Source organism: Schistocerca serialis, chromosome 1, assembly GCF_023864345.2.
Source record: "Schistocerca serialis cubense isolate TAMUIC-IGC-003099 chromosome 1, iqSchSeri2.2, whole genome shotgun sequence".
In the NCBI taxonomy this organism is placed as follows: domain Eukaryota; kingdom Metazoa; phylum Arthropoda; class Insecta; order Orthoptera; family Acrididae; genus Schistocerca; species Schistocerca serialis.
The window spans coordinates 600,074,099-600,100,389 of NC_064638.1; the positions used below are offsets into that span (position 1 = coordinate 600,074,099).

The following is a 26,291-nucleotide window of genomic DNA, read 5'->3' on the forward strand; positions in this document are numbered from 1 at the left end:
TAATCCTCTCTGTACGATGTTACTGGGAGTCATACAGATAGGATTACTGGGAGTCGGGGTAAAAACTAGCTCGCGTTTGTAATGGAATACTACACGTGCACCCTGAGTAACGCTAAATGAGCTAGAACGAATAGGCAGCCAGGCCAGATATTGGATTTCCTGGCTACAAACATGTAGACAAATCAAAATCAAAAAGCTTTAAAAAGTGGACCTTTTCGGAATCAGCTGATTAAAGGACTTGGCCCTTCAATCCGAGTGTGCTATTTAAACATACAAGGTACTAGCCGAGCTAAAAGCGAGTACCTGTCTACACTCCTTGTAGACAATTATATTGACGTAGTTCTAATCCAGGGAGCACATGCTCCAACTATGGAAGGCCTGCGTAGAAGAGGCAGGATCCATGGCTACGATTTTATGGGTGCTACATATCACACTGTGTATGGTGTTGTCACCTATGTAAGGGGCAATATGGAGCATGCTCGTCTCATTTCGACAGATACAGAAAATGAGATCCATTATGTCTCTACACAAGTGGAGGAGTCCATTATAAATATGTAATATTTACAAGCCACCAAATGTGTCATGGCCACTGAATGTTCTGCCAATTACTGCCCACCCATCGATTTATGCTGGAAATTTTAATAGTAACCACAGTCATTGGTACTGTGCAGGTGACAATGAGTGTGGTACTGCACTCAACGACTGGGCTGAAAATGAAATTCTATACCTTGATAGGATGCCAAGGATTTTGGAACTTTCAGATCGGCCGCTCGGATAAGAGATTACAACCCAGTCTCTGCTTTGTGTCTCGGGACTGCAGAGGGCACCCAGTGCCTGTATCCAGAGAGGTCATACCTACTTTCCCACGCATCCAGCACAGGCCAGTAATCCTCGATATGGGGCTCTCTGTCCCAATAGCGAGATCTGTACCGCGACCGGATGGAATTTCCGCAGGGCTGATTGGCGGGATTTAGCTGACCACCAATATAAATTTATCTGTTTTATTCCACCAGAACCTAAAAACAACCCTCGATTCGCCGGGGCTGCTCTTACTGCTGCAAAGAAGTTTATCCCTCGTGGGTACAGAAAGGAATATATACCAGGCTGGAAAGAACATTTTAAACAACTTTATAAACAGTATATCGAAACTGTCGACAGCGATATTGCAGACCACCTCCTCCAAAGACTTGATACTGGTAGAAGAGTACGATGGTGTGACATGGTAGAAAATGTAAACTTCAGACATTCAACTAGAAAAGCATGGAGCCTTCTGCATAAGCTTGGCAGAAAACTGGTATTTCAGGTTACCAAATCGCTAACCATATAGTTGAATACCCAGATCATCCCGTGACAAACAACATAATTCTAAAATAAAACAAGAACTCACCTCTTTAAAAACTGAGTGTCCAAACGAATCCAGTTTCTCTTCACCATTTACGCTGACTGAATTGGATGACGCCTTGAAACAAACTAAACATGGTAAAGCAACTGGTTTGGATAATATACATCCGGAATTTCTGATAAACATGAGTAATGGTGGAAAAAATGGCTAGTCCACTTCTTCCTCCAACATCCTAGATAGAAGTTCACTAAAGCTAAAGAGAACAAAAATAGTGGCAATTTTGAAACCAGGTAAACCAGCCGACCACCCTCAAAGTTTCAGACCAATTTCCATTTTGAGTTGTACTTATTAACCGTTGGAGAGGCTCATCTATAACGGAATTAGCTGCTTCATCTTGGAACATATCCCAGCTGAGTAACGGGTTTCAGGCCACAGAGAAGTTGCTGCGACCAGGTACTGGCCCTAACAACTTTCATAGAGGCTGGTTTCCAAGAAAACGTGAATACATCTGTCGCGTTCGTAGACGTAACCGCGGCATATGACACAGTCTGGAGAGAAGGGATGATATACAACTTACTAAAAACAATCCGATGCCGAAAAACTGTAACTCTCATCAACACCATGATAAACAATAGATATTTCCGTTTTTACTTGGGAGAAAATGTGACCAAAGAGAGGAAATTAAGTACTGGTCTACCACAGGGCTCCGCCTTAGCCCTCCTATTATTCAACCTATGTATCTCCCATCTCCCAGTACCAGGTCAACAGACGATATCGCTCTTGCTTGTAGAACCAAGGATCTTGGACGAGCGGAGACAATTCTCACGGAAGATACAAGTAAAACTGAAGTATGCGCACTCCATCTGACAAACAAACAAGCTAATGCGAAGCTCAGAGAGATACTTAACGGTAACATTCTTTTCTATAACAGGTACTCTAAGTACCTTGGTGTCACCCTTGACCGCACCCTTTCGTATAGAAAACACTTTGAAAATACTGCTGCAAAGATAAAAACTCGTAACAATATTATTCAAAAATTGTGTGGAATGACATGGGAAGCTTCAGCAAATACCTAGCTCACATCATCCTTTACACTGATCTTCTCAGGAGCCGAGTATTGTGCCCCAGTGTGACTCAATAGCTGCCACACCAACTTGATCGACGTCCAGTTGAACCACGCTATGCGGTTAATAACTGTGCAATCCGAACAACACCGATTTAGTGGCTTCCTCTGCTGAGCAACATCTATCCACCCGCAACCCTCCTATCCACCCGCCTTCCGCAGAAGCGAGGCCTTGCTTAGGGAATTACCCATACAGGGAAACATACCAAGTTTACGACGAAATAGACTCTGTTCAAGAAGCCCACCATAACGGCAGGCAGAAGATTGGTTCAAATGGCTCTGAGCACTATGCGACTTAACTTCTGAGGTCATCAGTCGCCTAGAACTTAGAACTAACTAAACCTAACTAACTTAAGGACATCACACACATCCATGCCCGAGGCAGGATTCGAACCTGCGACCGTAGCGGTCGCTCGGCTCCAGACCGTAGCGCCTAGAGCCGCACGGCCACTCCAGCCTGCCAGGCAGAAGAGCTAGATGCCAGTAATAGTGTGGTGAGAGACCTGTGGAACCAAAGCTGTCAACTTGTTGAAAATCCTGAAGAGCGTGAGTGGTTCCAAAAGTATAATTGTGATACTGCTGCCATAGAACTCGAAAGGAAGCTGTGGGTCAAATTGAACAGTGCTCTCACAGGGCATGGACCATGCACAGACTCTCATTACAAATGGGGTGCTACAGAGTCTACAGTTTGCGACTGTGGGACTCCGAAATAAACAAAAAAGCACATAAGAGATGAATACCCCTTGTGTTCTTACCAGGGAGTTGGAGCGACATCATGAAAGCTGGTGATATGGCTGTTATATGGATTCGGAACCTAGATATTTACATTTAGTTGGTTTTATATGTAGTTTTGTATTTTCATATTCCTTTTATATATAGTATTATTAATGTTACATACCTGTAATTTTAAACTGCATGTGAGCCATACGAATAAATAAATAAACTGGGAGTTTACCAGATCGCAAAACACTTGCATTGGTCTGGTTTGCTTGAATCGCTGCAATGTATACACCACTGTAGATTTGGCTATGCTAAGTTTTGTTGCTATTGTCCTGCTACAACAGCCTTCCTGATGGAGATCTACTATTACAGTTCGATTTTCAATTCCAATCTCCTGCTTCCGTACCATTAGGATGTAATATGGAATGAACTGATGCACACAGTGTACTGTAAACTAATGCGAACTGGTTGCTAGACAAACAGATGAAGGAAAGAGTTCGTATGGAACCATCTTACGTAACGGCACATCAGTGTTGTTGCAACAGAGACGCTCGGTCTTTACATGTTTATGGGCTACTTGTGTTATTATGAGAACAGGAATATGATAGAATATTCGGAACGAAAACCCTGTTTTAACAAGAATTTCACAGTTGTGACAGGTGACCTACAACTTTTGACCGGTAGTGTGTCCGTAATTATTTGGAATAGTGGGAGGTATCGGCGCTAGAGCGAGCTGAAAAGCAGCTATATTTTGGCCCTTCTGGGGAAACGTCAATAACACCCATTCCCACCCGCTACACTTCAAAAAATATACATGTTATTAATTCGACTCCCACAACACGTGAAATTACATTAAATTTCCTACAAGAGACGTCTGTAACATTCATTTCTGTCATAAAAAGGGAGAGCTAGGGAAAATTACGAAAAATTTCTGCGCTACCCTTTCGGTGTATTACGCTTAAAAGGGGTTGTTTTGAATCATCTGAATGGGAAAGTATGTTTGGTGAAAACATTAACAAGTTATTGTTCAAATGGCTCTGAGCACAATGGGACTTAACGTCTGTGGTCATCAGTCCCCTAGAACTTAGAACTACTTAAACCTAACGAACCTAAGGACATCACACACATCCATGCCCGAGGCAGGATTCGAACCTGGGACCGTAGCGGTCACGCGGTTCCAGACTGAAGCGCCTAGAACCGCACGGCCACACCGGCCGGCTAACAAGTTATGTTTGCAACGTATTAGGTACATGACATTAAATAGAAAGATCAGTGTGTAATCTATATGGAGTATTGCACATGTATCTGGAAAAGAAAGAAGGCATTTAGTTACAGATTATGGATACAAACAGATAAGTTCTGTAATGAACTGTCGATATATCAAGAAATTCCTGCACTGATGTCATGTGTGCATTATTTTTACTCGTCTCCATTTGTTATTGGTGGTCCAGGCAATGTTTCTTGAACACTAGAAGGTCCAGTTGAAGCGTATTGGGCCACCAGATTGACGTACAAACTCGCATTCGCAATCAGGATGCGTGAGATAGCCTTAAGAGCGCTCCTGCTGTCATACGAAATCACCACCCAGATCATACCCCAATATGTGGATCCAGTGTGTCTAGCACGCAGACAAGTTAGCTCCACGCCCTGTATTGGCCTCCATCTAATCAACACACGGCCATCATTGGCACCTAGACAGAACGAGTTTCATCAGAAAACGCAACGGGCGCCCACACTTCTCTCGCTTGACACGACTTAAGTCGCAAATGGAGGTGGTTTGGAGTGAATGGAATGCACGCTACAGGGCGTCTGACTCGGAGCTGTCCTGTAAGTACCCGATTTGCAACAGTTCGTTGTATATACTATGGCGACTACAGCCGTTATGAAATACACTACTGTCCATTAAAATTACTACACCAAGAAGAAATGCAGATGTTAAACGGGTATTCATTGGACAAATATATTATACTAGAACTGACATGTGATTACATTTTCACGCAATTTGGGTGCATAGATCCTGAGAAATCAGTACCCAGAACAACCACCTCTGGCCGTAATAGCGGCCTTGATACGCCTGGGCATTGAGTCAGACAGAGCGTGGATGGCGTGTACAGGTACAGCTGCCCATGCAGCTTCAACACGATACCACAGTTCATGAAGAGTAGTGGCTGGCATATTGTGACGAGCCAGTTGCTCGGCCACCATTGACCAGACGTTTTCAATTGGTGAGAGTCCTGGAGAATGTGCTGGCCAGGGCAGCAGTCGAACATTTGCTGTATCCAGAAGGGCCCGTACAGGACCTGCAATATGCGGTCCTGCATTATCCGGCTGAAATGTAAGGTTTCGCAGGGATCAAATGAAGGGTAGAGCCACGGGTCGTAACACATCTGAAATGTAACGTCCACTGTTCAAAGTGCCGTCAATGCGAACAAGAAGTAACCGAGACGTGTAACTACTGGCACCCCATACCATCACGCCGGGTGATACGCCAGTATGGCGGTGACGAATACACACTTCCAATGTGCGTTCACCGCGATGTCGCCAAACACGGATGCGACCATCATGATGCTGTAAACAGAAACTGGATTCATCCGAAAAAATGACGTTTTGCCATTCGTGCACCCATGTTCGTCGTTGAGTACACCATCGCAGGCGCTCCTGTCTGTGATGTAGCGTCAAGGGTAACCGCAGCCATGGTCTCCGAGCTGATAGTCCATGCTGCTGCAAACGTCGTCGAACTGTTCGTGCAGATGGTTGTTGTCTTGCAAACGTCCCCATCTGTTGACTCAGGGATCGAACCGAGGCTGCACGATCCGTTACAGCCATGTGGATAAGATGGCTGCCATCTCGACTGCTAGTGATACGAGGCCGTTGGGATCCAGCACGGCGTTCCGTATTACCCTCCTGAACCCACCGATTCCATATTCTGCTAACAGTCATGGGATCCCGGCCAACGCGAGCAGCAATGTCGCGATACGATAAACCGCAATCGCGATATGCTACAATCTGACCTTTATCAAAGTCGGAAACGTGATGGTACGCATTTCTCCTCCTTACACGAGGCATCACAACCACGTTTCACCAGGCATCGCCGGTCAACTGCTGTTTGTGTATGAGGAATCGGTTGGAAACTTTCCTCATGTCAGCACGTTGTAGGTGTCGCCACCGGCGCCAACCTTGTTTGAATGCTCTGAAAAGCTAATCATTTGCATATCATAGGATCTTCTTTCTGTCGGTTGAATTTCGCGTCTGTAGCACGTCGTCTTCGTGGTGTAGCAATTTTAATGGCCAGTAGTGTAAACGAAATGTATTCGGAGTTGGGAATATGGACAATCATTAGCAGTATAATGAAATGACGACAATGGAAATTTGTGCTGGACCGGGACTCGAAACCGTATTTTCCGCTTATCGCGAGCGATCCCCTTACCGTTTGGCTTTGCATGGTAATTGGGATTAACACAGGCACTGCAATATCGTCCGTGCGGTTCTAGGCGCTGCAGTCTGGAACCGCGAGACCGCTACGGTCGCAGGTTCGAATCCTGCCTCGGGCATGGATGTGTGTGGTGTCGTTAGGTTAGTTAGGTTTAACTAGTTATAATTTCTAGTGGACTAATGACCTCAGAAGTTGAGTCCCATAGTGCTCAGAGCCATTTGAACCATTTTTTTTTGCAATATCGTATTTACCCACCGACACCGGACAAGCGACTTTCAAGCAAAGCGTCTCCCTCTGTACGGGAATATGCGCAATGGATGTACGAGTACAGGTTGTAGACACATAGTCGACGACATATGGAAGTCTTGGTCTGGGTGTGAGTCGTGCTCGGATAGCGAAATGGCAAGGCGACTGCTAGCGTAGCGGGAAATCCGGTTTCGAGTCTCCGTTCTTCGCAAATTTTCACTATCGTCATTCCATTATACAGTGGATCGTTGTCCATATCCTCAACTACGAATTCATTTCACGTAGTTCGTTGCGTCACTGTGGTACCAACTGATGCTCAAATTGCTGCTACAGAGGCAGTATGATGCGCCAGAGCGAAACACCGAACACGATGGTCTTTCCTCTCAATAGTGCCACGTGGCCGTCCGGAGCCCGGTCTTCTTGCTACCGTAAATTCTCGTCAACCGCTGTCAAATGGTTCAAATGGCTCTGAGCACTATGGGACTCAACTTCTGAGGTCATTAGTTCCCTAGAACTTAGGACTACTTAAACCTAACTAACCTAAGGACATCACACACATCCATGCCCGAGGCAGGATTCGAACCTGCGACCGTAGCGGTCGCGCGGTTCCAGACTGTAGCACCTAGAACTGCTCGGCCTCTCCGGCCGGCCAACCGCTGTCACCAATCATGTACAGTGGCTACATTCCTGCCGAGTCTTTCTGCAATATATCGCAGAATGAAAACTGAGCTTCTCGTAGCCCTATTACACGACCTCGTTTAAACTCAGTGATGTATTGATAATGGCATCTCTGTCGCCTTAAAGGCATTCCTGATAACATCAACTCAATACGTCTGGTCTCAAAGGTAACTAACGCTCACGATCGTTACAGCGTGTATGTAAGGCAAATCTGTTTTGCATCCTCGTCGTTGCACTGCTAGTGCAAATCTTATGCGACTGACGCGGAATTTGAACAAATGTCCTTCAGATGTAGAAACACGCATGCCAACTTCCGTTTACGTCACGCAATCCCTTCTTGGCGTTGAGATTATTTTGCCTTTAGTTTATGCACTCCTTTGTTTGAAAACTGAGAATATCCAGTAATGTGGAATGTACATTAAGATTCAGTTTTTCCCTTCATCAACCATCGACGGTGATTGGTTGATTTGAGGGGAGAGGACCAAACAGCGAGGTCATCGGTCCCCTTCGACGATGCCAAGCTATGTTTGGTCACGTGACACTTCTAGGCATCTCACCCCAGTACCTGTGGAAAATGTGAACTATACCGGAAGAGGCTTTCTCAATTTTATAAAGCTGTGTTGAGAAATACTGCTTGCATTTCCGGTGCTGATGAGCTAGGACGATGCCAAGAGTAAGACTCCACAGCGCGTGCAGGACGGAAGAACAGAAAGAGAAAGAGTAGTGACATCCGCTTCAGGTCCACGTTGATGCTGTAATGAATCATTATTTTGTAAGACATTTCACTTGTGATAAACTGACACCCTTTTCAGACTAAGGTAGAAAATCGCTGTTGTTCTGACGCACAGAGTTAGCTAGGATCGACCCACTCCTAAAAAGAGAAAGAGCGGATGTTCTGTCAGCAAACGGAAAACAGAGAAAATAAATGAATGTTTAGTGTGTTACTGTGATAATACGGGACCTCAAGTGGATAGAATAAGGTGCGTGTTTTGGAAGAAGTAGCACCAAGAGACTACAACTGAAGAAGAAAATATGGAGAATCATTGTGATAATAATGGAAAAAAGAGGTAGGAGTGCTAATATATTGTGCTAAGATTAATTTATTGCCTTTTATGGTATTTATGTTTCAAATGAAGTTTACGTCGTAAATATTCTGTTGGTTATTGTGATATACTTAAATCTACCATTTTACCCCGGTGTTGGCGTAAAATGGCAAAAGAACAGGAAGGAAGAAACATCATACTTACAAACACACTAAATGAAACTTTATTTTCTATGCTGAAATCCTCTTTCTAAATAGCTCCCTAAATACGAACCTTAGTTATGTACGTAGCGTCTGTTCTTTTAGGCACGTCCGAAGGAACAGACACTATTATGATCCTGTAGCCACTAAGAATCAAGACACAAATGAATTAATGACTTTAGCTGCCAGTGGGCACTGATTTGCATCAATGGCGAAAGTTGAAAGTTTGTAGCGGACCGGAATTCGAAAAGGGGTCTGCTGCTTACTAGGAATATGTGCTGACCTCTTTGCCATCTGGACACGGTGGTCACCGCAGCAGCACGGACTAACCTAGCACGCCTACCGTCAGACACAAATTCTCAACTTATCCACACACTATTGATGTAGTGCCCCTCGGTAGAATGTGGGTAAGTTGCGAATCTGAGTCTGACGAGACGAGTGCTAGGTTAGTTCACGCATTTGCGGTGACCACTGTGACCGGATGGCACAGTGGTCAAGCATCTGCCTCGTATCAGGGCACCCGTATTTGAATCCCGGTCCGGCACAAATTTTGAACTTTCACAATGATGAAAATGAATGTCCATTGACAGCTAAGTCATTAATTCATTTGTGTCTTGAAAATATGAACCTTTTGTTGAAAAAACAAAAATATATTAATTTTAGAGAAATTTCGATAAAGTTAAACAGTAAGGCTTCCTATTATCTAGGGTGATACTACGCAGTATTCTCGTAATGTCTCCTGCTGGTGATTAATTTGTGGCTGGTCCAGGCGGAGGTTCGAGTCCTCCCTCGGGCATGGGTGTGTGTGTTCGTCCTTAGGATAATTTAGGTTAAGTAGTGTGTAAGCTTAGGTACTGATGATCTTAGCAGTTAAGTCCCATAAGATTTCACACACTTTTTTTGTGATTAATTTTTGGGCCAGCGTGCTTACTGTCATGTCTCTCTGTGTGTGAAAGTTCAATTTTTAACAACACTAACACGTTTACGTAGTACGTGTCGTTTGTGTCGTTCCTACTCGAAGTGCAGACAACAAATTAAGATACTCTTGCAGTCGAAATAAATAGCTCGAAGGGTGGGGAGCTGAGTAGTGGGGTAATGTGTGGCCATCATATGGCAAGCAGACAATGATGTCAGAATACCAGGAGCGTTGAGGTTATGTCCATGATGCACAAGTCCAAAATGCGATGATGTCAGAATCCCTGGAATTGGTTCGAGATTATCTTGTATATCCACTGACCCTCTTCTTTTAGGAGGTCAATGTGTCTCACTCAACTTTCTGCTGTTTGTCGTGCTATACCCGTAAACTCATGGACGTTGTCAGATTTATTGTTTGCAACAAATATGGTGAGCCTGTGAACGAGTATCTCAACCCACCTGGAATGATTTTTGCAGGCTGTCAGTCTGCAAGTCCACCATTGTGGTCAGGGGCCTCATGCAAACAACTGAAAAGTATACTGCGTTAAACTTAGCCTGTAATTTGTAGAATTCTGTGCCATTTTAGAGACTCATAGTTTCCAACCAGTTTAATTCTCTGAAAATTAGCCGACAAAATTGGAAATTGGTGTATCTAAAAACGTAAACATTGTAGTAAAAGTTTTTCTGTGGGTACCCTTATAACACCATAACAAGGGGCACTGTTATGTGTACTGGATATTCCCTGCTTTGGTGACCAATGGTGGAATGCAAGATCGGTAGACTAATTACACATTAGGAGGTTCAGTGCCGTACTCTCGACGAAAAGCACACCACACAGCCATAACTGAATTGCACCTGTTAGAACCGAGAATGCAAAACCCATATCCGACCGCCGTGGCCGAGCGGTTCTAGGCGCTTCAGTCGGGAACCGCGCTGCTGCTACCGTCGCAGGTTCTAATCCTGCCTCGGGCATGGATGTCTCTGATGTCCTTAGGTTAGTTAGATTTAAGTAGTTCTAAGTCTAGGGGACTGATGTCCACAAATGTTACACTACTGGCCATTAAAATTGTTACACCACGAAGATGACGTGCTACAGACGCTAAATTTAACCGACAGGAAGAAGATGCTGTGATATGCAAATGATGAGCTTTTCAGAGCATTCACACAAGGTTGGCATCGGTGGCGACACCTGCAACGTGCAGACATGAGGAAAGTTTCCAACCGATTTCTCATACACCAACAGCAGTTGACCGGCGTTGCCTGGTGAAACGTTGTTGTGATGCCTCGTGTAAGGAGGAGAAATGCATACCATCACCTATCCGACTTTGATAAAGGTCGGATTGTAGCCCATCGTGATTGCTGTTTATCGTATCGCGACATTGCTGCACGCGATGGTCGAGATCCAACGACTGTTAGCAGAATATGGAATCGGTGGGTTCAGGAGGGTAATGGATCCCAACGGCCTGGTATCATTAGCAGTCGAGATTTAAGGCATCTATCTTATCCGCATGGCTGTAATGGATCGTGCAGCCACGTCTCGATCCCTGAGTCAACAGATGGGGACGTTTGCAAGACAACAACCATCTGCACGAACAGTTCGATGACGTTTGCAGCAGCATAGACTATCAGCTCGAAGACCATGGCTGCGGTTACCCTTGACGCTGCATCACAGACAGGAGGGCCTGTGATGGTGTACTCAACGACGAATCTGGGTGCACGAATGGCAAAACGTCATTCTTTCGTATGAATCCAGGTTCTGTTTACAGCGCCATGACGGTCGCATCCGTGTTTGGCGACATCGCGGTGAACGCATATTGGAAGCGTGTATTCGTCATCGCCTTACTGGCATATCACCCAGCGTGATGGCATGGGGTGCCATTGGTTACACGTCTCGGTCACTTCTTGTTCGCATTGACGGCACTTTGAACAATGGACGTTACATTTCAGATGTGTTACGACCCGTGGCTCTACCCTTCATTTGATCTCTGTGAAACCCTACATTTCAGCAGGATAATGCACGACCGCATGTTGCAGGTCCTGTACGGGCCTTACTGGATACAGAAAATGTTCGACTGCTTCCCTGGCCAGCACATTCTCCAGATCTCTCACCAATTGAAAACGTCTGGTCAATGGTGGCCGAGCAACTGGCTCGTCACAATACGTGTCACTACTCTTGATGAACTGTAGTATCGTGTTGAAGCTGCATGGGCAGCTGTACCTGTACACGTCATCCAAGCTGTGTTGGACTCAATGCCCAGGCCTATCAAGGCCGTTATTACGCCCAGAGGTGGTTGTTCTGGGTACCGATTTCTCAGGATCCATGCACCCAAATTGCGTGAAAATGTAATCACATGTCAGTTCTAGTATAATAGATTTTTCCAATGAATATCCGCTTATCATCTGCATTTCTTCTTGGTGTAGCAATTTTATTGGCCAGTAGTGTAAGGCCCGTGGTGATTGGAACCAGAACCGCAAAATCTATTTTGTTGCTGTGTTTTCTCATCTCGACCTGATGGTCAGTGGGTAGTGTACGAATGGGTTAATTGCACCTAGCCAGCAACTACATTACAAACTTTCAGCTTGCTGCCACAGAAACTTTTAGTTTCGATGCCTGTGATTAAAATCCACCCTCTCTGTCAATCTTAATTTTTTAGGGTAAATTGTCCTCTTTGTAATTATCATATAAATTTGCTAAAACCGAGAGAAAATCTGCGATTTCTTAATCTGCGATTAAACTGATAGCCTCTCCCTACATCCAGTTTAATTTACCGCTATGTAACACTTCTGACACTAAATGTAACTGGGTTTTCTCTTTTGATGCTAGTCAATTGTCAGGATGAGCATTACTGCAAAGGGCATTTGATTCTAAAGCATTATGTCAGGGTGAAAAACACTAAATAAATTACTTTTTCTGTCTTAACAATATGTGGGCAGGGTGGGTTCTTCCTTGGCTCGGGTATGATGTAGAATGAAACAGCATTTTTACAGAAGATAGCTTTTATTGAAGATTTGTACAACGGTTTTCTTACTGGATTGTTCTGGCTGGGAGAGCGGTAGCTGTGTCGTTTGCGAAGCCTTCTGCTGCGGCAGCGGCGGCGTCTGATTACGCGTGGCGGTATGTATCTCGTGTCGCCGTCTCACCCAGTTTACTGGAGACGCGCCTCGTGAGGTGGCCCGTTTAATTATTGAGAACGAATTCGTGAATCGGACGGTGATACCTTGGATGTGGCGTCCCAGTGTTTCTCTTCTGTAAGCGGCCGCGTGTGCTGTGCGTCGGCCAGCGGAGCGGCGCGGCGGGGGAAGGCCAGTGTCCCGGACTCGAACAACGGTCTCCCGCTTGCCAGTCTTCGGCTGTCAGATCTTCATCCCAGCTCACAGGTGACTGCTGATGTGAGGTCGTCTCCTTCCCGTCCTCACGAGTCACCCGGGTACGTAAAAATCAGACTTCAAATACCTTTTACTCTTGTCTTCTGGCGGCGAGGCTGCGGCTTGCTATTCCATCACAGCGGCGGACTCGGTGCTTCTGTGTACGATGTAGTCTCTTCCTGCATAACGGTCTTCAGCTCCAAAACTGAACCGAAAACTACTCCTGCTGTCGGGCCCACTGCGTCTCGCGTATTTATTCACTTCAGTTCACTGGAGGTGTACGACTTCACGGTCATTGCCTCTTCTGTCACGTTGAAAAGCTTCTCGAAGAATCTTCTTAACGTCGGTCATTGGCTCTTGGAATGTAGGCGAGGGCCTTTGATCACATGTGACAATTGAGAAACACGTGAGCCGGTCGGGCGATGCCCTGACGGCTGAATCGACAGCTTCCGTTTATGTGGGGAGGACGATGGCTTCTCCTGAATTTGCTGACTTGCAAGCGCCGGCTGTTGCCACGGCTGCTCTGGCCGCTGTTTGCCAGTGTGTAATTCTTCTAAACTAAACTAAGTTTTTCATTTATTTACTAATTTCTACTTCACATTGTTTTCACTAATTTATTTACCTACCTTAAGTACCACTCAACAGCTAGTAAGAGTATTTAGCTGCGTCGCCGGAAGCCCCGAGTATGTGAGTGACGGAAGGCGTGCGCAGGTCCGCGAGGAGGCGGCGGCGGCGGCGCGCGGGGCGGCGGACGCCGCTCAGGACGCGGCGCAGGAGGCGCGCAGGAGCCGCTCCTTCCTGCAGCAGCTGACGCACGCCGCGCGCCTCGTCGCCCGGCTGCTGCTGCTGCGCGTCCTCACCAGGTGAAGGCCCTGGTGGAGGACCTCCTTCAGGCCATTGAGGCGAAGTTCACTACTTCTCATTGCCCTTCGGATACGTCACATTCCAGTGACGCTTGGCTTCCTACACTGTCAAGAAAACCCTCTGATGTGTAGTACTTGTGCCGTCCAAGTTTCAGTACATCAGATTTTAAATGATGATTTCTTACACTACTGGCCATTAAAATTACTACCCCAAGAAGAAATGCAGATGATAAACGGGTATTCATTGGACAAATATATTATACTAGAACTGACATGTGATTACATTTTCACGCAATTTGGGTGCATAGATCCTGAGAAATCAGTACCCAGAACAACCACTTCTGGCCGTAATAGCGGCCTTGATACGCCTGGGCATTGAGTCAGACAGAGCGTGGATGGCGTGTACAGGTACAGCTGCCCATGCAGCTTCAACACGATACCACAGTTCATGAAGAGTAGTGGCTGGCATATTGTGACGAGCCAGTTGCTCGGCCACCATTGACCAGACGTTTTCAATTGGTGAGAGTCCTGGAGAATGTGCTGGCCAGGGCAGCAGTCGAACATTTGCTGTATCCAGAAGGGCCCGTACAGGACCTGCAATATGCGGTCCTGCATTATCCGGCTGAAATGTAAGGTTTCGCAGGGATCGAATGAAGGGTAGAGCTATGAGTCATAACACATCTGAAATGAAATGTCCACTGTTCAAAGTGCTGTCAATGCGAACAAGAGGTGACCGAGACGTGTAACCAATGGCACCCCATACCATCACGCCGGGTGATACGCCAGTATGGCGATGACGAATACACGCTTCCAATGTGCGTTCACCGCGATGTCGCCAAACACGGATGCGACCATCATGATGCTGTAAACAGAACCTGGATTCATCCGAAAGAATGACGCTTTGCCATTCGTGCACCCAAGTTCGTCGTTGACTACACTATCGCAGGCGCTCCTGTCTGTGATGCAGCGTCAAGGGTAACTGCAGCCGTGGTCTCCGAGCTGATAGTCCATGCTGCTGCAAATGTCGTCGAACTGTTCGTGAAGATGGTTGTTGTCTTGCCAACGCCCCATCACTTGACTCATGGATCGAGACGTGGCTGCACGATCCGTTACTGCCATGCGGATAAGATGCCTGTCATCTCAACCGCTAGTGATACGAGTCCGTTGGGAACCAGCACGGCGTTCCGTATTACCCTCCTGAAGCCACCGATTCCATATTCTACTATCAGTCATTGGATCTCGACCAATGCGAGCAGCAATGTCGCGATACGATAAACCGCAATCGCGATATGCTACAATCTGACCTTTATCAAAGTCGGAAACGTGATGGTACGCATTTCTTCTCCCCACACGAGGCATCACAACAACGTTTCACCAGGCAACGCCGGTCAACTGCTGTTTGTGTATTAGAAATCGGTTGGAAACTTTCCTCATGTCAGCACGTTGTAGGTGTCGCCACCGGCGCCAACCTTGTGTGAATGCTCTGAAAAGCTCATCATTTGCATATCACAGCATCTTCTTCCTGTCGTTTAAATTTCGCGTCTGTAGCACGTCATCTTCGTGGTGTAACAATTTTAATGGCCAGTAGTGTATATTTGGACAGCAGGGCAGTAGCTGTTTTACCAACTGACATGTTTATTTTTCAGACAGTGAGATGAATGTGGTACGACTTTTTGTAATACAGTGAGATGACAAAACTTACTGGATACCTCCTAATATCGTGTTGAGTCTCTCTTTTTCCAGTGTAGTGCAGCATCTCGATCTGGCATGGGCTGAATAACTCGTTAGAAATATTGAGCGATGCTGCCTCTACATTAATCCATAATAGCGAAAGTGTAGCCAGTGTAGGATTTTGTTCACGAACTGTCCTCTCGATTGTATCCCGTAAATGTTCGATGGGATTCATGTCGAGCGATCCTGGGGAGCCAAATCATCCGCTCGAATTGTCCAAAATGTTGTTCAAACCAATCGCGACACAGCTGTGGCCCGCTGACATGGCGCATTGTCATCCGTAATAATTCAATCCTTCTTTGGAAACTTGAAGTCCATGAATGGCTTCAAATGGTCTCTAACTAGCCGAGCATAACCATTCCCAATCAATGATAGGTTCAGATGGACCGGAAGACTCAGTCCATTCCATGCAAACACAGCCCACACCATTATGGAGCCACCACAGTACCTTGTTACAGCTTATGTCTGTGGCTTCGTGAGTCACACTCGAACCTTACCATCGGCTCTGACCAACTGAAATCGCGACTCATCTGACCAGGACACAGTTTTCCAGTCGTCTATGGTCCAATCGATATGGTCACGAGCTCAGGAGAAGCGCTGTAGGTGATGTAGTGCTGTTAGCAAATGCACTTGCGTCGGTCGTCTGCTGGGGGTTAGGTTGTATGGGGAAGGAGACCAGACAGCGAGGTCATAGGTCTCATCGGATTAGGGAAGGAAAGGGAAGGATGTCGGCCGTGCCCTTTCAAAGGAACCATCCCGGCATTTGCCTGGTGCGGTTTAGGGAAATCACGGAAAGCCTAAATCAGGATGGCCGGACGCGGGATTGAACCGTCGTCCTCCCGAATGCTAGTCCAGTGTCTAACCACTGCGCCACCTCGCTCGGTGGTCGTCTGCTGCCATAGCCCATTAAAGTCAAATTACGCCACATTGCCTTAATGGATACATTCGTCGTACATCCCACATTGATTTCTGCAGTTATTTCACGCAGTGTGGTTTGTCTGTTAGCACTGACAGCTTTACGCAAACGCCAGTGCGCTCTGTCGTTAAGTGAAGCGCGTCCGCCACAGCGTTGTCCTTGGTGAGAGGTAATTCCTGAACTCTGGTAGCCTCGACATACTCTTGACATTGTGGATCTCGGAATATTGAATTCCCTAACTGTTCCCGAAATGGAACGTCCCAAGCATCTAGTTCCAGCTACCATTCTGCGTTCAAAGTCTGTTAACTCCCATCGCGCAGCCATAATCACTTGTACCTGAGTACAAGTGACACTCCGCCAATTTACTGCCCTTTTATACGGTGTGCACACGATACCACCACCATCTGTATATGTGTCTATCGCTATCCCACAACTTTTCTCACCTCACTGTATGTCTAACTTGTTTCTAAAACTGTAAGAGGGAAGATTTTATTCTGTTATCAGGGTGGCTGCCATTTCTTCTTCTTTTTATTAATTTTTTAAAAGTAATTTACCAGTCACTCTTTTCTGAGTTATTTAGAACCTAGAACTGCAGCTTTATCTGTTGTAGTGTTGTACAATTTCGGTCTTACAAAGGGGCGACATAGCTATCGAATTCTTCTATTTTGTTATATTTATGGTATGTGAAGTTCAAAGCTGTAATATCAATCACCTAAATCAATTCGATGCAACGAGTCACCTATGGGCCTTTAGCTAAGCAATGATAGGTACTGAGTCGAAACACTTCGATTAACTACATATACCATGACATCAAAGAACGCGAACCGCAACAAACTCGCCTTCGAAAATCAAAGCAGCCGATAGAAATTTTCGCCCATGAAAGAAAAGGTAACTGTGGTTTCACGACAGTTATCTCTTCAACTGAAATTTAACTTTGCTGATATCTATGGATCACAACTTCAGTTTTGCGAAAATGGAAAATTACTGAAAATGACGACTGTATTCTTCACTCATCTGATCCCATGCCAAGGACAAGTTTCTGCTAGGCAAGTGGTTTCATCTCCAGGTTTTTTTATTTTATTTTATTTTATTTTATTTTCCAAGTTCAGAGCCACTCCTCATAATGTTTAACATCTCTCCCTTTCTGCCAACCAGTGCTATGGATTCAGCTTAATGGACTTATGCCTCAGTTATAGTACCTGCCCCCCCCCCCACCCCACCCCCGCTCCACCACCTGATTCTACCCTATTCCTTTGATTGCAATATGTTGGCTGTTTCAAAAATATTCATCCAATGTCACAAGACTATGTCTTGTACATGAATCACACAGAAACTGGGGTAAATTGTAACATTCAAGTAGTACTGCAAAGTATTATTTTGTAAACAATCATTCGATTTTACAAAGATATAACTCTTAGATCTTATACATTCTTGGGTTACTTTTTACAGTTACGTTCAGGATAAAAGTTTTCATTTACCTTTCACAAATGTTCAATTTGCCCTCCAGTGAAAGCACAGCAGAAAATCCACATGATAGTCAAACTCGTCTCATAATTTTGCGAACATGTCCCGAGGTAACTCCATTCACTGCTTCTGCTTTGTGACACTGTGGAAGCAGAGGTACATAGAAGAAGTCTATCAAAAACAAATAATTATACACTAATCGTCATCAAAACAGCTGCAGCCCGATCGACCAGGCAGATTTCGATCGTTGTTGGCAGGCAGTTACATGGTACCACACATACGAAATGATTAGACTTTTAACTTTGAAGGACCAACATTTACTGCGCTACAAGGCCACAAAATGAACATGTTTGCATAGCGTCAGGCTCTCATGGTTGTGAATGCAAGCGTCCAGATGTAGCGGCACGGAGTTATGTAAGTCTAGGATGTATTCCTGTGATATTCTATCCCATGCAGCTGCAAGGCACGATCAGGAGGTGGCAGCAGTGTGAGGATGGCCGTTGTCCTCTTGAATTGGGGCATGGGCGTGATTGTCCACAAACAGCAGAGCCTTCGGTTGCAGGACCTCCACCACGTATGTAATGTTTCTCATTACAGCGTCTGATCCCCTCTGTATAGAGCAGAGGCCTCGAATGCAATCAACAGCACGTGACTGAAAAATAATATAAGTACTTTTGAGCACTAAATTAATTATAGGCGTTGACTTGACGTTACGCTGGTATGTTTTGCACACGGTACAGCGGCATTACATCGACGTTATGTATGTATGACGCATGTTGTGCCGGTGTTATGCCAGCGTATCCATTTACCAATTATACGCCAATAAAAGCAATATACAGATTTGGCATCCTACCAGTTTGTCTAATGTACAACTGACTCAACTAATATCTTGCAGACGATGTTAATGATGTCGTTATCTTGTATTGACAAGACATCTTATCACGCCATTTGTTCTTTTTATCTCTGCTTCTCACTATGGCGCACATGGATGCTAGCGGTTCAGCAGTCATTAATGCGGAGCACTCAAATATTTAATGCAAATGCCCATCGACAAAAATTGATTTATTTATGCATCTGCCAACAGTTTTTTTGGCTGGTACATCTGCATTTTTGGTCTTTTCTACCGATTTCACCAATTTCCGATTTGACAACCTACCAAACTGCCAAATTTGCCAGTTTCCAGATTTGGTCTCACTTGACTTACATTTTATACAGCATATGTCATGATGTTTTTGTATTTATACTGACATATCTTACTGCAGGGTATATACAATGTAAGTGTAGTGTATGAACATTGTATACATGGTGTATTTGTGATAGAATTGTAGCGTAATTTTGGTGTAATTGCGGCGCTATGACGGAAATTTATTAATTATGCAGACCGTTACCAAATTCTAGATTTGACATCCTTCCAAATTGCCCGTTATTTTTACCAGTTTGCCTGTTGTACAGCCAATAAAACCGATTTCTGTATTTGCTGCCACTTGACTAAGATTTTGCAGACTATGTTTTGATGTCATTATAACATTATTTTGTACTGTCAAAGTATCTTACCCCACTATTTTTTTTACTCTGGTTCTCACTGTAGCGGCTGATCCCCTCACTACAGAGCAGAGGTCTTCAACAGAGAGCAACAGTGCGTGACTGATAAATAAAACAAGTACTTTTGAGCACTAAATTAATTATGTGTGTTGATGTGACATTATGTCAGTGAGTGTGAAATGCAAGTTGCTGACGTTACACTGCCGTGAGACTTTTGTGACGCATGTGCGTAACACGCGTATGACATCGGCAGATCGTTTGGATGCTTTTGGGCAAAAAAAATCGTTATAACTAATATCCGAGCTCTGAGCTACAATGGAAAGAATATTGCTCTGAAGTAATGGGGGTTGTTCATCCTCGAAGTACCGGCCGGAGTGGCCAAGCGGTTCTAGGCGCTACAGTCTGGAACCGCGCGACCGCTACAGTCGCAGGTTCGAATCCTGCCTCGGGCATGGATGTGTGTGATGTCCTTAGGTTGGTTAGGTTTAAGTAGTTCTAAGTTATAGGGGGCTGATGACCTCAGAAGTTAAGTCCCATAGTGCTCAGAACCATTTTTTGAATGGAAAATTAATATTACAATTCTCATGTACAAAAAAAGGAGATAAGAATGACACATCCAACTACAGGGCTATAAATATACTTAGTTCATTCTATAAACTTATAGGGCCGGCCGAAGTGGCCGTGCGGTTAAAGGCGCTGCAGTCTGGAACCGCAAGACCGCTACGGTCGCAGGTTCGAATCCTGCCTTGGACATGGATGTTTGTGATGTCCTTAGGTTAGTTAGGTTTAACTAGTTCTAAGTTCTAGGGGACTAATGACCTCAGCAGTTGAGTCCCATAGTGCTCAGAGCCATTTGAACCATTTTTATAAACTTATAAAAAATAATAGGAAATGAAATAAAAAACGTTAAAACCCTTGCAGAGGCGCAGTAGGGTTTTAGGTCCGGTAGGCCGTGAACAAAGCAGATTCCATTCTTAGACGCGTCGTAGATAAGTGCATCGAATACAACAGCCCAGCTTATCTTTGTTTTATTGATCTACAGATGGCTTTAGATAGGATTCAATTGACAGATGTGTTAAACAAGCTCTGCTGTCGGCGGATTCCTTCCAACTAATAAAAGCAAATGAAGACATTTATACCACCATAGACATCCAGGGGTAAATTGGTTTCGGGTTAACAAGCTATGTAGCAGTTAGTAGTGATTTTGGACTAAGTGACTCTTTAAGCCCATCACTTTGTAATATAGTCCGCCCTGATAGCTGAGTGGCCAGCGCGGCGGTCTGTCACGCCAGGGGGCGCGGGTTCGAATCCCAGCTGAGTCGGAGATTTTCTCCACTAAGGGAGTGGGTGTTGTGTTGTCCTTATCGTTTCATCATCATCAGTGGAAGTCAACGGGAAACCACCACTGGATTCATTCCCTAGACGCCCATGCGGTGGACCTCTCTGACGAGGCTTCCCCACGACAAGACCTGTCGTAGGGCGGAACACAAAGTCTTTTTTTTTTTTTTTTGTAATATAGTCACAGACGAGGTGATAAAGAAGGTGTTGGTTGGAAGTGGTTATAGAATGGAGGACGAATAAATAAAAATCATTTGTTGTGCTGACGATGCAGATCTGCCGGAAAACAAGGAAAATTTTACATATATTTAACGTGGCAGTAAGAAACCTAAATATGATCATAACCACTTAAAAAACCATCCTCGAAGTGCAGGCAGCAACTGACTACATTCTTGCAATAGAATTAAAATTGTTTGATGGTTATGTATCTGAACTTGGTTGCAGTTATCAGACAGCATGATGACGTCGACGAGATAGGGAGCAGTGGGCATGGGTGGTGGGGAGACTGGGGGCGGGGGGGGGGGAGGGGGGGGAGCAGATGTGGGCTTGGGAGCTGGTGTGGTCTTCACAGGGCAGTGAGACGATGGTATCAGAATTCCAGGAACGATGATGTCATGACCTTGACGCACGTGTCCGGAATACGATGATGTCAGAATTTCTGGAATGACATCTACGTCGGGGTCGAGATTATCTTGTATGTCTAGTGTCTACTGACCCTCTACTTTTAGGCGATCAGTGTGTCTCAGTCAACTTTCTGTGGTTTGTCAGCTCTACCTGTGAACTCACGGAGACTGTCAGATTTGTTGTCTGCAGCAGCTATGGTGAGCCTGTGAATGAGCACCTCAAACCACCTGGCATGTTGTTTGCAGGCTGTCAGTCCGTAAGTCCATCCATGTGAACAGGGACCTCACGCAAACGACTGAAAAGTATCCTGTGTTAAACATAGGTTGTAATTTATAGAATTCCTTGCCATTATAGAGACTCATTGTTTCCAACCTATTTTATTCTCCGAATATTAGCTGCCAGAACAGGAAATTGATGTATGATGAAACATAAACGCTTCCAGTAAAATTCGCTGCTGGGACTCTTATGACAGCTCGCAAGGGGCACTTCCCTGCCCACTGGATATGACTCCCACATTGGTGAGCAGTGGCGGTATGCAAGACCAGTAGACTTCTTACACTTTAGGAGGCTTAGTGCCATACTCTCGACGAAAATCACGCCGCACAGTTGTAACTGAATTGCACATGTTGAAACAGAGAATGTGAAATTCATTTTGCTGCCATGTTTTCGCCATCTCGACTCGATGCATACTGGGTAGTATATGAATGGGTTAACTGCGTGTAGCAGGCCCTCTCTAGCAACCGCATTACCGGTAACCTTAAACTACCTCCCACGTAAACTTTTATTTTCGGTGCGTGGTCAACATTTATCCTCAGTGTCAGTCTTCTTACTTATAGGGTAATTTGTCATCTTTGTAATTATCACAGCCGGCCGAGGTGGCCGAGCGGTTCTAGGCGCTACAGTCTGGAACCGCAGGACCACTACGGTCGCAGGTTCGAATCCTGCCTCGGATATGGATGTGTGTGATGTCCTTATGTTAGTTAGGTTTAAGTAGTTCTAAGTTCTAGGGGAATGATGACCTCAGAAGTTAAGTCCCATAGTGCTCAGAGCCATTTGAACCAAGCCAATTATCACAGGAATTTCCTAATACCATGAGAAATTCTCCAGTCCTTTAAGCAGTACCAGAAAGTTCTTGTGAAAATACTGTGACAAAACTCATAACCTCTCCCAACAGCTGAAACACATTTTCGTTTGGAAGCGCCACACCAAACCAAGTCTAAATATGCTTACAATTGAGATCATCCTCACCACACTACCCATCGAGAAAATCTGCCTCTCGATCCCATGACGAGTAAAATCGCTTCTCAAATATGGTGGCCTCATGCATCGCACTTAATATAAGTAAAACCAGTGACTAAATTAGAATCTGTACACAATAAGTTGCTACTATGAAAAATGACCTCATATGAAATCGGAAAACGTTCCTTAAAAATGGTAGTAGTTCAACATTTTCGTTTATGCCCCAGAGATGTTGGCATGAATTTGCAGTGCACAGAACTACCATGAGCGCTACTTGGCGGACGTGCGCTGGGACAACTGGCGGGTGACAGCCTACTTCCGATTGGTGGACGCACGCCGGCGCGCCAAGGGGCGCCAGCCGCTGCTGCCTCTGCGGCCCGTGGAGAAGACACGCATGCACCCTCGCTCCAGTCCACAGCTTGTAAGCATGAGTACAGAACCGTTTGTTTGAACCATGACTTTGTAAGATACTGATAGACGTTGGGCCTGTACTACTTGAATAAGGAATTCTGCAGTAGTCTTTACTGAATGCTTTGTATACTCCACTTTGCTTTGTGTTGCATATTGCTGATTATTTTCTTTTTTTATTTTGGAATTAGTGAAGATACGAATCCTGGCCGATCACAGAGTCCGATTCCTACGACATCACGAAGGATTAGCATCCATATGACATTCAAAGTCCTACATCAAATTACGAATTTCATGGATTGAGTACACGATGTAAACAGTAGTGTCAAATAATATTACGCTACAGTATGGGAGGGATATGATACAACATACCTACACTTTACTAAATACATGACACTAAAAAATTCCCTCATCCGTAGCCTATAAAGGTATACAACAGAACTTGCTAGAGGCAAACTACTGAGATGGCATAATCGTGCATTAAAAATGCAACGGGTGAGACTATTACGGACAGAAACTGGTCTTCTACAAATTGTTAACATTCCAGTATGGGATGGAGCTTGAATCGGTGTTTTTTTTTCTGGAATACACTCTGGAGTAACGCTTTCATGCTGCTCATGACTTAATTTATGCTTCTTCAGAGATGTTTCACTCATTATTAAATGATGTGCTACTCCAATCATTATCCTAAAAATTCGAAGGAACGTCTATAAAGACTCATATCTAATGATAAGTGTAAAATTGTTGCCGACAAATTTTCAGATTTATCATACTACATACGTCAAAGATTCACTTCTCTCAGAGATCATTTATCATATATTCTGTAATCTTGCAGCTAAGGAACACTAAGGGAGATATTTTAATACACGTTTTTAACACCAGACTCTTGCAGTGGGGAGGGGGGGGGGGATGGGTGGGAGAGAGAGTCCATGACACGTTTGAATGTCAAAGGGTTGGATTTCCGATAAGATATGAAACAGGTGTTTGAAATTATAAGGAAAAAAATCAGCAAATTTTTGTCGAAACCAGTTGCTTCGTATTGAAAACAACGAATTTCGTATTGAAATCGATTCGTATAATAGATTTTTTCAAGATATCTGATAGTATTATCGCTTACTGAGAAGCAAACAAAATTGTGTCAATTTACACCATACATGGCTCAGCAAAATTATAACAAACTACTCTGCAGTTGACATTTACTTGGTTGGCGCAGGATTCGTAGACTATTTCTCAACTATTTCACTCTTGAACAGCACATGGGCAAAAATTGAACAAAGAGTATATTAAAATACCTAACTCGTTCTGTGTGAGCTGGTTACATCAGTAGATTTCACTCACATACGATAGTCCCACCTACTCACAAGCTGCTGAATCCAGTCAGAAATCTCACCCAAAGCGCATCGTTTTGTTTGCTAAATGAGCCAGTACAATCAAGCAAATCGTTTACTGAATACTATGTAAGTCACAAAAATGTTTTTGCGTTGTTACACGGATTTTCACCCATTATACTTGCCCCTAGTATGTACAGACGCTGTTTATATACAGTCAGGTTTCTTATCATAATTCAGAAATATGATTGCAGATTTCTGATCGTGAACAAAAAGTTCATTTGATCTTTGTACTACGGTAAACAACGATATTTCCACACGGAAATTGTGTATGTTGGTTCGTCAAAAATCTTCTCTTGGTTCTGCTAAAACCAATATCGAAGTCATCCGTATATTATAGTGATCTTCCAGGCTAAAAGGACTCCCAGTGTTAAAAACTGGTTGGAATCATCGTTCATAAATATACACCACGAAATTTTCTCCATCAGTGTGCGTTTTGGTGTGTAGAGTAACACTACACACACAAAAAACACCAAATGTTGCTTGTTGTAATACACATTCTGAGGTGTGAGGTTGATCTGTTATTCTGCGCAACGAATTAATCTGAGATGTACCCTTTACCCTGTGGCTCCTGCAAGATGCAATTTCCACCCCCACACTACTACAGAAGTCAGACAGACGCTCCTAACGTTCTAAAGAGAAATGCCTCAAAAACTTTCAGCAATAAATATCTTCTGGAGTCGTCCGCTGCAAGGAAATGATACAAAAATTCACAAAATTTCTTACGTAACTAGTGGGATCTTGAGTACTGGAGTAGTGCTAGTTTGTGTAAGAAAAACATGAAACTAACGAAAGTTATTATTTATTTTGCAAAAATTCTGAGAAATCACAACGGCACTTTTAGTTATGAATTGAACAAGTTATATCCTGGTTCTTTTCGGAATGTGAAGTTACCTCTCAAGGATAGGATTCGCTAATGAAATTTCTATACAAAGTTTAAGATGGTTGTTGGCTTGGCAGAATGGCTGAGAGGCGCGCGTACTCAACTTGAATAATTATCCTTTAGAATGTTGCTAGGTACGGTCGAGCCTGTCGCGTGTCAAATGCAGTGAAGTGTACTGTTGTAGAGGAAATATGGGGCTTGCAATAGCTGTAGCGCACAATACCATAAGCCGCGATGACTGCTGTCTGCGCCGCTCGCTGCTGACAAATAAGATAACTCTCGTTCTATCTGGATTGACCTTCACCAATCAAACTCTCCCTATGCCTTGAAGAAGTCAAGGATTCCTATTCGCCCCTAGTCTAACTATTGGCGTGGTACACCGGTCAGATAACCAGTCCACCGCGATACCACTCAAAATTCGCTCACAGGCGTTTAACTGTAACTCTGTCCGTTCACACCGCACAATAAGTGTGTCGGCCTACACAGTGAACAACGCTTAATCGCAAGGACTCAATATAGAGTAGCACTTCGATTCGCTCTCGACAGAGGTGCTCTCCCAGTGAAGTACTGAGGAGAGACTTGTTCCTCACTCCAAGAGCGACAACAGAATGGCCCTCTCCATGCCAGACATGAAGGGGTATATCTTTTGGTCTCTTCCATTATTCCTTCAGCTCAAGGCGTCAGAAATATCATCTGCCAATCAGCATTGCTCTTCTAAAACGGGAGAATGACATTTCGTTTAAGGCGACCAATCGAGAAACCTGTAGCATTGGCGTTTGGCGTTTGCTGTCTCCCTGTGAAAAATCTCTGAAACTGCGTGCCTAAAACA

The 26,291-nt window shown here is 44.5% G+C and overlaps 1 protein-coding gene across 1 annotated transcript in view; it reads left to right on the forward strand.

Moving 5' to 3' along the window:
- Positions 1-26,291, forward strand: part of LOC126418484 (protein sneaky) — a 292,665-nt gene that overhangs the window by 44,958 nt on the left and 221,416 nt on the right. Inside the window, exons 6-7 of the mRNA XM_050085304.1 lie at positions 13,829-13,929; positions 23,033-23,204. Coding sequence (XP_049941261.1) covers positions 13,829-13,929; positions 23,033-23,204 — 273 coding nt within the window. The remainder of the gene's footprint in view (positions 1-13,828; positions 13,930-23,032; positions 23,205-26,291) is intronic.